This window comes from Leucopleurus acutus (genome assembly GCF_964270905.1).
Source record: "Leucopleurus acutus genome assembly, chromosome: 3".
In the NCBI taxonomy this organism is placed as follows: Eukaryota; Metazoa; Chordata; class Mammalia; order Artiodactyla; family Delphinidae; genus Leucopleurus; species Leucopleurus acutus.
This window is the reverse complement of record NC_139145.1, coordinates 10,874,000-10,886,767: the sequence shown is the minus strand read 5'-3', so window position 1 is coordinate 10,886,767 and position 12,768 is coordinate 10,874,000. Positions and strand designations below refer to the sequence as shown.

At 53.2% G+C, this 12,768-nt stretch overlaps 1 protein-coding gene across 4 annotated transcripts in view; it reads left to right on the top strand.

Annotated features, from left to right (window-relative positions):
- GATAD2A (GATA zinc finger domain containing 2A) overlaps nucleotides 1-12,768 on the top strand; it is a 99,151-nt gene that overhangs the window by 81,052 nt on the left and 5,331 nt on the right. For all 4 annotated transcript variants that reach the window (XM_082837319.1, XM_082837318.1, XM_082837321.1 and 1 more), the window contains 7 exons: nucleotides 3,649-3,781; nucleotides 3,884-4,015; nucleotides 5,865-5,954; nucleotides 6,974-7,105; nucleotides 7,255-7,422; nucleotides 9,471-9,750; nucleotides 12,416-12,714. In XM_082837319.1, coding sequence (XP_082693445.1) covers nucleotides 3,649-3,781; nucleotides 3,884-4,015; nucleotides 5,865-5,954; nucleotides 6,974-7,105; nucleotides 7,255-7,422; nucleotides 9,471-9,750; nucleotides 12,416-12,714 — 1,234 coding nt within the window. The remainder of the gene's footprint in view (nucleotides 1-3,648; nucleotides 3,782-3,883; nucleotides 4,016-5,864; nucleotides 5,955-6,973; nucleotides 7,106-7,254; nucleotides 7,423-9,470; nucleotides 9,751-12,415; nucleotides 12,715-12,768) is intronic.

Below are 12,768 nucleotides of genomic sequence, written 5' to 3'. Positions count from 1 at the left end.
TTTTATCCAGGGGTTTCCCCCACTACCTGACAAAGCACCTGCTTCTTAGGTTGGCTTTCAGCAAATTGGAGTGAGTGAGTAAATGAATGAGTGTGGATCAAGTGTGCCTTCCCCAGACATCAGGCAGGCCCATATTGAGAACAGCAAAGGTCAGAGCTGCATTCCCTTGAGACTGCTTCCCCTGGCACAGGCCAGTGAGACACTAAATATTAACCTCACACTGACCGCTAATTGGTTAGCAGCTGGGATGGTAGTCTGGTGCTGTGAATGGAGGGATCTTGTCATGAGTTAAGTTTATAATCCCTGCCTTCCCTTTAGGAAACTTGGTGAAAGTTCTGGGCAGGTAACAGAACTCTGTTTAGCCACGGCCGGTATACAGGGGAGGAGGTAGTGAGACCATTTTTGCTAACAGCCTAGCCTGCTTCCAGGGATTTTTGTCGGTCATGTAAAATCTCTTCTGATCATAACTTTTTTTAATTTGGCTGAGCCAGGTCTCAGTTGCAGCATGTGGGATCTTTAGTTGCAGCATGTGGGATCTAGTTCCCTAACCAGGGATTGAACCTGGCCCCCCTGCATTGGTAGCATGGAGTCTCAGCCACTGGACCACCAGGGAGGTCCCCGGATCATAATATTTTATATAAGGGTTCCCAAGATGGGCAGGATAGGCTTAATGAATTTGCCCTGAAATCATATAGCTTCTAAATAAACTTGGTGCCCAGGCAGCTGCCCTGGATTGAGGCAGTACACCTGGCCACTACAACTGTTCCCCTGGCATGTTCGGCTAGATTTCCTCTGCTTTGTTCTCCTGGCCTAAATGGTTTTATAATTTAAAATACGTTTTAAAAAAAGAATGCCCACAATAATTTTGAGCCTTTGTCAAATGCGTGTTCTTTTCCCTGAATTAAAAGAACCCTCTGGGAAAGTAATGAGAGCCTTGAAGCACCTTTGCTTTAAAATTGAACTTAGGAAAGTTTTTCATCTTGGAAATTAGCGGGGCTGGTGACCCTTCTGTGTTTGGAAGAGGTGACTCAGGTCCCTGTAACAATCGAACGGGCCGGCACCACACAGGAAATGCCTGCAGCCCGGCAGCCCCAGGGTGAGCTGGCGCCTCCATTTCCTGACAGCACCTGAACCCTACCTCACTTCTCAAAATGAAGGCTGCGTGTCACAAACTGGTTAGAACTGGCTGTTGCCATGGTTTTCACGTTGGAAGGCACAGTTAAAGGGTCACATGACCAAAGAGGGAAATGCCTTTGTCACATGACTTTTGGGTGGCCTGATTAGCATACAGGAAGTTCACTCCCTGCTGGCTGCTGGGATGCTGAGTGATCATTGATGGGAGGTGATGTCATCTCTTGGACGAGTTATTGATTAGTCTCAGTCCAAGATGGGACCTGGGAGTGCTGTGGTCAGAGTGGCCATCTCAGGGAGCTTCAGCTTCAACATGGTCCCAGTCCCTAACCCTACCCTCTTCCCTCAGGCAAATTTGAGCTTTATTAGACATCTCACCTTTGGAAGGCGTGCACATCCTCATTGAGGTGATAAAAAGTGATAAATCCCTGCAAGTTACCGTTGTCTCAGAGCGCTCTTGCTCAGGAAGCGCCTGTAGTTTGTAACTCCAGATGTGGTTCTGCCTGGGCTGCTCCTCTGCCCGTGTGTAGCCAGCTGCCTGGGAACCCACCTGGGCTGGGACCAGTGGCTGCACTCCTGTGCTGGAGCCTCGTGTCTGCTTAGTGCCTGTGTGCGTGTCCACAGAACCCGGAATTGGAGCCCCGAGGTCTTTTTTTTTTTTAATATTTTTGGCTGCATCGGGTCTTCGTTGCTGTGCGTGGGCTTTCTCTAGTTGCGGCGAGCGGGGGCTACATTGTGGCACATGGGCTTAGTTGCTCCGCGGCACGTGGGAACTTGCCGGACCGGGGCTCGAACCCGTGTCCCCTGCATTGGCAGGCTGATTCTTAACCACTGCGCCACCAGGGAAGTCCCCCGAGGTCATCTTTAAAGTTGATCTTGGGCAGAGTTGGCAGTCAGCAGGGAGACACGGAGACTTGAAAGTGTGGTGGTTCCCGAATTGCATTGGTTTTTAGTTTGATGAGGCTCTAGTGAGACATCCCGGGTTACTTTATAGACAGCCAGCCAATTTCTGGACTTGAGAACGTGGGCTGCTAACCACAGTGAGGGGATTCTATACCTTGAAATGGAAGCCTTTTTTTGTTCACTCTCCTGGTCTCTTTTCTGGAAGACCATCCAGCAGCTGTGCTGGTTAAATCAGGTCAGGTCTGGGATTGTTGAGGTGCAGCAGCCATGCTGCTCTAGGAGGGGCCTGGGGAAGCACACTGCGGGTTGAGGGGCTACAGGAGTTAGGGAATGCAGTATCTGGTCCTCTGTGCCCATCCTTCCCTGAAGACACAGCTCACTCTGGGAATCGAAAGGGCAGTTGAGTGGGCTGTTAAAACACCAGTCCTCCATCTATAACTCTGTCCCCGCTCAGCCGGAAGGAATGGGACAACTTTGAGGTGTTACTCCCAGTTAACTTCATCGAGTTTGTTCTTTGGGCCACAGTGCCACCTAGTGGACACATTCAGTCCTTGGCTGGTTTTCCTGCTGATAGAAGGATTTGATTCCTTCGACACAAATGCTGAGGCCATATCTCAAGGGAAAGTTTATGTTGTGCCCTCAGCAAACAGAGCTGCTTGGTTCGGGACTAAGCACCGTCTCTGGGACCTGTTGGTCCTTATGTGTGGGGTCAGCAATGCCAGAGCAGAAGTCCAGCATCACTAGATGTGCATATATGTCCTAGGGGACTTGGCTGGTAGGGTTGGCGTAAGAGGGCAGAGGGTAATGGGCAGAGGTGGCTGGGAACTAGTTTGTGAGTGGATCAGGTGGGTGGAAAGTACCCAGATCTGTGAGAGAAAATGTTCCATGTTCCAGTCGGTTTCAAAACATGCAGCCACTACTGCCACATTGCCACTGGCAGGGTGAAGAGGCCACGTGTAGCCCAGGAAGGACTATCTAGCAGGCAGCCTTGGCCACCTTGTGAGGTGGTGGCACCCCATGCTGGGGAGCTAGAATGTAGGCCGGCAACATGTGCATCAGCCCCTCTGTCTCCTGGGACGGGCGTGAGGGCTGTTAGCGAGTCTGGGTTTAGCAAAGAAAGGCTGATTTGCGTGGGAGCTGGACGCCCCATCAGGTGGCTTCCAACACGGGCAGGTAGGAGCCCTAGCAAGAGGCCCAAGATTCAGGACCCAGTATTTTTATTCAGTACTGAGCTACATGGTAGAGATAGGAGCCGTGGTGTTTTTCAAAATGACGGTGTCACCTTCAGACACGTAGGCATCCTCAGCCCGGGGGACACAGAAGTGGTTACCAAGAACAGTCCCGAAAAAAAAAAAAAAAGAACAGTCCCGGCTTTTGAAGGGCTCAGCCGCAAACTGGCAGATTTGAGTGCCCCGTGGTGAGTGCGGTGAGAGAAGGCAGCCTGGGTGGGCAGGTGGTGGGGAGGTCTGGTGAGGCAGCCCTGCTTGCTGCCACCTTGTTGTGTCTGCGTCTGAATCCAGGCATCTGCGGGGTGTGGGGGTGGGGCTCTAGGGGACGCCGTCCAGCGCAGTCGGGACGCTCTGGTAGTAACCTGTGACTGTTCCTGTTCCACAGTGACATGAAGTCCGAGAGGAGAGCCCCTTCGCCCGACGTGATCGTACTCTCTGACAACGAGCAGCCTGCGAGCCCGAGGGTGAATGGGCTGACCGAGGATGCCTTGAAGGAGACCAGCACTGAGGCCCTCATGGTGAGCCTTGTCCTCATGCTGGGGAACCATCTCGCAGTGGAACAGCCTGTGTTCGCCGGCCCCCAGCTCTCCCCCTCAACCCTTGTTCTCTTGCCCTTGTAGAAAAGCAGTCCTGAAGAACGAGAAAGGATGATTAAGCAACTAAAAGAAGAGTTAAGATTAGAAGAAGCAAAACTCGTTTTATTGAAAAAGTTGCGGCAGAGTCAAATACAAAAGGAAACTACCACCCAGAAGGTATGTGCGCGTCTGTTCCCTCCTCAGTGGTCAGTGAGAGTCGTTTAGAACCAGGGACAGAAAGCCATGGTCATTTCCTTGGCCCACTGCTGCCCCAGGAGCCAGAAAGACTGGTCATGAGGGGTCCGTTTTCCTTAGGGGCATAGGAACAGGGTCTGAATTGGAAATTTGCAGACTCAAGTTCATGTTTTGGATTTAGCTTAGAGGATATCAGAGTACGTTTTGGTCTAGTATGTTCTGGATCTGAGTATGTAAACCTCATTCCCTGTAGACTCCATCAAGGAAATGGAGAGCAGGCATCTTTGACCATGCTGGAAGCACAGCTCTGTCTCAGACCCCTTTTCAGAAAGGCCTTCTGCCCTGCGGATGAATGTTCTGGCCAGCAGGGGCCGCTGTGGTTTTGTGGACAGATTGCTGAATGCCACAGGGTGCACCATAGCCCGGCCCCAGAGCTTCTACTCCTGTTAACCTCCCCTGATGCCTCAGGCTCCTTGTGCTGCTTCTAAATGCACCTTACCATGTAAGGCAAGGTCAAGTTTGTTTTGTCCTTTTTTGGTGTCTCATTCTGGGAAGGTTCCTGGTCGGTGACAAAACTACCCTTCCTTATATTCTAACCACTCTCTTAGTGAACCAGAAAGTAAATGCACTTCAGGCAGTACAGTGTGTAGAACATGTGTCCCCTTAAGGGAGCAGGACAGGGGGACGCTCACTGGTCTGACTTGGGGATTTGCTTGAGCCCCCACCCCCACCTGGTAAACAAGTGGACCAAGCCTGCCATCTGTTAATATCCCGATGGACAGAGCCTGCTCATTACTTGTTTCCTTGTTGATTGCTTAAGAATTGATGATGTGAACCAAGTCTGTCAGTGTCCCTTCTCTGGTGGAATATGTGACTTTAAGAAGTGCCTGGGGACTTCCCCAGTGGTCCAGTGCTGAAGAATCCTCCTTGCAATGCAGGGGACATGGGTTTGATCCCTAGTCAGGGAACTAAGATCCCACATGCAGCGGGACAACTAGGCCCGTGCACCACAACTACTGAGCTCGCGTGCCTCAACCCTGCATGCTGCGAACCACAGAGCGCACGCGCTCTGGACCCCATGTGCCACAACTAGAGAAGAGAAAACCTACATGCCACAACTAGAGAGAAGCCCCCGGGCCATAATGAAAGATCCCGCCAACGAAGATCCTGCGTGCCGCAGCTAAGACCCAATGCAGCCAAAAATAAATAAATAAATAAATCTTTTTTGAAAAAAAGAATAAAGTGCCTGGACCCAACATTTTCTCACTAGGGTTGGGATTAACCTAAGCCTGGGGTCCTTCACCTCAGCCTCCACCACCAGCCTTTTTTGTCCCCTGAAGGGCAGAGATGGCACCTGAACCACAGTGATGCCAAGCACCCCCAGGGTGGGGGGGTAAAGGGTGCTGGAAAATCTGTCCTTTGTTTGTTTATTTTTATTTATTTATTTATCTATCTACCTACCTACCTACCTACCTATCTATCTGTCTATCTGGCTGTGCTGGGTCTTAGTTGTGGCACGCGGGATCTTCGTTGTGGCATGTGGGCTCTTAGGTGCGGCATGCGAGATCTTGTTCCCTGACCAGGAATCAAACCTGGGCCCCCTGCATTGGGAGCCTGGAGTCTTAACCACTGGACCACCAGGGAAATCCCCTTTATCTGTTTCAAACATGTCAGTTCCTGCTGCAAGGAACGTGGCAGGCGGGAAGCAGAACGTTTGAGAGCCTGATGCCTTTTGAAGAGGAAGAAAAGCAGTGCTCTTCTGTCAGAATTACGTGTGGGAGGAGCAGGGTTGGTGACCCTCTCATCTCCTGCATGTCCTGCTCTCTTGCAGCCTGCAGGCTCCACTGGGAACTCTGTGACCACCCCTCCCCCGCTTGTACGGGGCACCCAGAACATTCCTTCCGGCAAGCCATCACTTCAGGTCAGTGTTCCCTCTGAGTCATGCTCCTGAGCAGCCCTGATCCAGTTTCTGCAAAAGCCCGCTCGTTTCTTCTGATTAGAGGCCGTCTGGTGGGAGCCCAAAAAATAAAACATGCTTGTGTTCCCATACCCAACCCAGGCCCCTGTTGACATCATAAACAAATCACACAGACTCTCGGAGGGCCCCTCCCATGACCACCCTTAGAGAGACTGGAGAGAGGACCAAGGTTCTAGGCAGACTGGGCTCCCTTCTGCCTGACTCTCTCAGGGCAGTTGGAGGGCCCAGTGGGGCCTTGTCCCAGCCCGGCTCACAGCCTCCTCTGCCCACAGGGTGAGATGGGCAGGTCTCCCACTTCCAGCCATAGGACAGAGAGGCCAGGGGCCCACCTCCCCTCAAACAGGCCTGAGCCCCCAGCTCAGACCAGCAGGCAGGTGGTACTGGTCCCAGTTAGCTGGACTCTTGCTGTGGTGGGGCCAGAGTCCTGAGTAAGCCTGAGTGAGCCCAGGTTGGCGTGGCTCTTGTCAGAGTCTGTTCCTGGTTCTTTTGTGTTTTGAATAAATAGGCATTTTAGCTTTTATTTTCTCTGCCATCACCCTTTTTTTTTTTGACATTTTAATTTTTCTTTTAATCTTTTTTTTAAAACATCTTTATTGGAGTATAATTGCTTTACAGTGCTGTGTTACTTCCTGCTGTATAACAGAGTGAATCAGCTATATGTATACATATATCCTCATATCCCCTCCCTCTTGCGTCTCCCTCCCACTCTCCCTATCCTACCCCTCTAGGTGGTCACAGAGCCCTGAGCTGATCTCCCTGTGCTATGCGGCCGCTTGCCACTAGCTATCTGTTTTACATTTGGTAGTGCATATATGTCCATGCCACTCTCTCACTTCGTCCAAGCTTGCCCTTCCTTCTCTGCCACCACCTTTTTCTGGGTAATGAGTATGTGCTTTTACAAAAACAGCAAACCTGTTTGATTAAAAAGTCATGTAAGATCTGAGGGTTGGTGTTGTTGACAGACCTCTTCAACTCGGATGCCTGGCAGTGTCATCCCACCACCCCTGGTCCGTGGCGGGCAGCAGACGTCCTCGAAGTTAGGGCCACAGGCGAGCTCACAGGTCGTCATGCCCCCACTCGTCAGGGGGGCCCAGGTAAGCAGAGTGAGGGCTTAAGGGAAGCCCCAGGCAGCCTCCACCTCTCGAGAATGAGCCTTCCTAGTTCTCAGGTTGGGGGCTCTTTCCCTGTGGCGCCCTCTGTCGTCCCTCTCGTTGACTTGTCTCCCCCCACTACACCCTAACAGCAGATCCACAACATCAGACAACATTCCAGCACAGGGCCACCACCGCTCCTCCTGGCTCCCCGGGCATCTGTGCCCAGTGTGCAAATTCAGGGACAGAGGATCATCCAGCAGGGCCTCATCCGCGTCACCAACGTCCCCAACACTAGTCTGCTCGTCAACATCCCACAGGTGAGGGTCATATGTGTGCCCCGCAGCTGCCGCTCTGATGGCCCACAGTCCTGGGACCCAGTCATGTCTCCAGGGTGGCTTGGCGTGACTTGCCTGCTTCCTTGGAGCCAGGTGAGGTCTTGGATAATCCAGCCCCGCAGACGGTGTTACTGTAGCTCCTTGGAGCTAGTTCGTGCATGAAAGTCGTGGGCAGGAGTCTTACGTTGCCAACTGCCATCTAGCAGAGGTGGATAGCTGCCGAGAGTGGGAGGGGTGGAGATCTGAGCTGACATAGGGAAGGCTCAGGGTGGGGCACCAGAGCGCTCCGCACCCTCCCCCTCTATAGGCACAAATGTGCGGAGAAGGTCTGCAAATGTCCTTTCAGCACCAGGGCATCTATTCTTAGCCACGCATCCCTTCACCTCCATACAGAGCCTCTGAAATGGGGAGGGTTTGTCGCCACCCAACAGAGCGGGGAAGATGGGACCAGGGGCGGGCAGGCTGAAGCATGATCCTCATTGACAGATGAAATTACTGGGTTTGCAAGGGCTTTTGTTGATGTGCAAGTTAGCTTCTCTTCCTCCTTTGGCACGGTGCATCCTTGCCCGCCTTGCTCAGATAAGATCATGGCCAGCAGGGCTCTGGGCAGCGTCCCTGCCTCTTCTAAAGTCAGGTTCAAGTACAGTCTTGCCACCCAAATGGGGATGTCCCGGGCAGGCAGTTTCATCCACACCATAAACTCGGATCAAGTTACTACCGTGTGCCATACCCTGTTCTCGTGCCATGAGGATGGGAACCAGGCAGGCAGTGGTGGATGGATCCTGTGGCTGTGCTCCCTGTGGGGTCAGGGGAGCCTGCAAAAGGGGCAGGGAGGAACTGGCTGATCAGAGGCTGGAGTAGACAGGCCAAGGTGCTGTGATGGCATCCTCTATGGTGGGGAGTTTTGCTCCGCTGTGGAGACCCCATGGGCGGGGGGTCTGGGCAACCGTCCCGGGCTCCCTGAGCCCCATGATGTGTTACATACAAGTTGTCAGGTGTGTGCATTTTCCTGGAGATGGTGTACACAGCTTTCCTTCTATTTCCAGAAGTGTCTTCAGTGCCACAAAGCTAAGGGCACTGGCGTGGTCAGCTCCAAGTTTGGGGGAGAGCATTTGATAACGTTGGGCGACAAGTGGTCTGGAGCAAGGAGATGGTGGAGGGTCAGCCACTGGGGTGCAGAAGATGATAAATGATGCAGGAGCAGTGAGGGTCAGGAAAGGTGAAGTGCAGGGGCACACAAAGATGCTCATGAGGGAAGTGCCATTGATGCCACAGTGAGCCACCTTTGCAACCTTTTGAGGAAGGAGGCCACCCAGACCTGTGCTGGGAGGAGAGCCAGGCCATAGTGACAGGAGAGTTGCCATGCTGCCTGGGTGGGGGACAGTTGCCAAGGGGCTACCCACTGTCATGGTGATGGCTTCATGGGTGTCCTCAGGTGGCAAAGTGTAGCAAATTACAGGTTTTAAAGTTAATTGGATATCAGCTAAACCTCAACAAGTGTATTTATAAGACTGGTCATCTCATAGGGCAATTAGTTTAATGGCGCTTTTCCTGTTGCTTGTTGATGTCAAGCAGCTCTGAGTTACTTTTTACTTAAAAAAATTTTTTTAATTTTTGGCTGCATTGGGTCTTCGTTGCTGCGCGCGGGCTTTCTCTAGTTGCAGCGAATGGGGGCTTCTCATTGCGGTGGCTTCTTTTGTTGTGGAGCACGGGCTCTAGGTGCGCGGGCTTCAGTAGTTGTGGCTCACAGGCTCAGTTGCTCCGCGGCATGTGGGATCTTCCCGGACCAGGGCTCAAAGCTGTGTCCCCTGCATTGGCAGGCGGATTCTTAACCACTGCGCCACCAGGGAAGTCCTGAGTTACTTTTATAAGGATTTGTTAGCATAGCTAATGGTGCTGATGACCTGGAGCTACTTTCATAAGGACTTAGTGTAGCTAAATGGTGCCGACCTGGGCTGTGGGTGCCGTGGTTGGGCTCTCCTCAGGGTGGGCGCCTCAAGCACCCTGACCAGGTCATTGTCTCCCAAAAGCCCTCCGCAGCATCGCTGAAAGGAACGACAGCCACTTCTGCTCAGGCCAACTCCACCCCCACCAGCGTGGCCTCCGTGGTCACCTCTGCTGATTCTCCAGCCAGTCGGCAGGCAGCCGCCAAGCTTGCACTGCGCAAACAGCTGGAGAAGACGCTGCTTGAAATCCCCCCACCCAAGCCCCCCGCCCCTGAGATGAACTTCCTACCCAGTGCTGCCAACAATGAATTCATCTACCTGGTCGGCCTGGAGGAGGTGGTGCAGAACCTGCTGGAGACGCAAGGTGAGGAGTCCCTGGGCCTGGGGCCGTTTTTATCTCTTGCTGCTGAAGTTTCCATCATGCAAGTTGTTTTCCATGCATAGCACATGTTGGCATGTCTGCTGTGTACCCACAGCTGTGGGGCGCATTGTGGATGACATCTTGTCATTAGTTATTTGCTTGCTGTGAGGTTTAGATAATTTCTTTCTTTTTTTTTTAAATTAATTTTTATTGGAGTATAGTTGATTTACAGTGTTGTGTCCGTTTCAGGAGTATAGCAAAGTGAATCAGTTATACATATGCATATATCCACTCTTTTTTAGATTCTGTTCCCATATAGGTCATTACAGAATATTGAGTAGAGTTTTCTGTGCTATGCAGTAGGTCCTTGTCAGTTATCTGTTTTATGTATAGTAGTGTTTACATGTCAGTCCCAATCTCCTGATTTCTCCCTCCTGCCCTAGATAATTAAACGTACCATAGGCACCTTCTTTCTGATGGGGCCACTTCTGAGAGTTGGGCAAAGGTGGAACTCTGCAGAGCCTCGAGCACTCTTAGTCTCCAAAGTGGGAGAGGGACACCTATGCCCGGGCCAGGATCATTTTATTACCCTCCTTGGAAGTAGTTTGGAAAGCACACCTGCATGTTAGAGGGTTTTAGGAATAAAAGAGTATAAATAAGGTAGTGAGCAAAAACGATACTGAAAGGTGAGAGGTCAGGTTGGCCCTTTGGGAGCCTCCAGCAGATGCTAAACTGAGGACTTTCTGCCCTTAGATTGAGCTCGTGGTGGCATTTATTAGGCAGCCAGCCTGAATCCCCACCCCACGTGATCTCGTCAGATGCTCAGAGCTGAGAAGGAGGCAGAGCTGTAACCTCTTCAGGGCAGGGGATGACCAGGTGGACTCCACCTGAGGGACTGTGGGGCACCAGAGCCAGGCCCAGTGGGGAGAGGTGTGGGCTCTGACACAGCCTGGATGTGTCTGGATCTCTTCAGTGACTCCTTTATGATAAGGTTAAGTTGGCAAAAATGCTGCTATAAGGCCAGTGCAGTGCGGCAGGCAGGAGGCCTGAGTCAGGAGGCGATGCCTGCCCGTCCTACGCTTGCCTGTGCTGGGCACCCGCTCTCCCAGACCAGTCTGTCTCCGCTTGTTCTCATCAGGGGTCTGTCTCCCTCTCCTGTTGTCAAAAAACAGGACCTAACTGTGGGAGGAGGCTCTGAGTCCTGCTTAAGGTGTCTCTTGACACTTCGCAGAGCCACAGGTGGACACTGAGTACAGCCCTGCACTGGTGTGTCTGTTCTGGCACTGGTCACGCAGGCTGCAGCTGCCTGGGAAGCAGGTACCCCATTCTCTGGGGTTGGATGTGTGAAAGCAAAAGTGCCCTTGTTACCAGAGCGTGTTAGCTGTAGGCTGGGGGCTGGAGCTGGGGGCCCAGTGTAGACCCCTGAGCCTTGGGCAGCTTGGGCAGGCAACATCCCATCTGCTCCGTGGAGTGACAGGTCTCCCGCCTAGAGTCAGATCCTGCACAGCCCCTCAGCAGTTAGGGGCAGCTTGGCCAGGCCCAAGGCGGGATGGGGAGGCTAAGGGTCTCTCGGCATCATGGTCCATAATGCCAAGAGGCAACTAAACTCAGGAGTGCTGGACACAGAAAAGACAGGAACAGAGTGCAAAAGGTACCCCTTACTGCACATTGGATGGCAAACATATATACATTGAAGAAAGTATCGAGGGCTTCCCTGGTGGCGCAGTGGTTGAGAGTCCGCCTGCCGATGCAGGGGACACAGGTTCGTGCCCTGGTCCGGGAACGTCCCACATGCCGCGGAGCGGCTGGGCCCGTGAGCCATGGCCGGTGAGCCTGCGCGTCCGGAGCCTGTGCTCCGCAACGGGAGAAGCCCCAACAGTGAGAGGCCCGCGTACCGCAAAAAAAAAAAAAAAGTATCGACCCCACACCTCAGCAGGTGCTTTTTGTGGCTTCCCCAGTCACCCCTCCTGTAGCTGATCAAGGAGCCACCAAGTTCCCATTTCCCAGGGCAGCCGGGTATGTGTCCTGGCCCTGCCACTGACCAGCTGTGCACAGGTCACTTCAGCTCCTTGGCCTCAGTTTCTTCCTCAGGACAGTGGGGTGGGGTGTGCCCCTTAGAAGTTTGTTGTGAGAATTGGACACCCTGATACCCACAAGGCACCAGGCACAGTGTCTGTTGGCATAAGCACTCGCCTAGATGACTGGTCCTCTGTTAACTCACCCACTAGCAAGGGTGCCGGTCACCACAAGGTGGGGGCCTCGAGTGGTCACCATCTCCTCTCCACTGGTGACGCAGTACGGGAGGGTTGGAAATGTCTGCACTGTGGGTAGGAAAGATGACTGGGAGAAGCCAAGCTGACAGCACTGATGTCTTTGAGAGTTGGTATCAAGGGTGCCTAACTCACAGTGTTTTCTTAAGTGCTTCAACTTTGCTTCTGCCAGCAAAGCCTCCCGAGGCTGGCCCAGTGCCCGCACACAGTTGGCACCCAATATGTGTTTGCCTAACGAACACTGACTGAGGCTTTGGTGTCCTGATGCCAGTTGGGCCACATGGCCCAGGGTGCTGCCCCTGCTCTGCCCTCATCCATATCCCACCGGGGGGTAGTCCGGGCTCCTACTGTGGTGTTCCTGTTCCTCTGACGTGCGGCACACCCATCTCTCCCTGCAGCGGGCAGGATGTCAGCCGCCGTTGTGCTGTCTCGGGAGCCCTACATGTGTGCACAGTGCAAGACGGACTTCACGTGCCGCTGGCGGGAGGAGAAGGGCGGCGCCATCATGTGCGAGAACTGCATGGCATCCAACCAGAAGAAGGCACTCAAGGTGGAGCACACGAGCCGCCTGAAGGCCGCCTTCGTGAAGGCGCTACAGCAGGAGCAGGAGATCGAGCAGCGCCTCCTACAGCAGGGCGCCGCCCCCGTGCAGGCCAAGGCCGAGCCTGCTGCCGCCCCACACCCTGCGCTGAAGCAGGTGAGAGTCCTGGTATGGGAGCCAGAGCTGTGGCCTGGGAGCATGGGCTGGGTG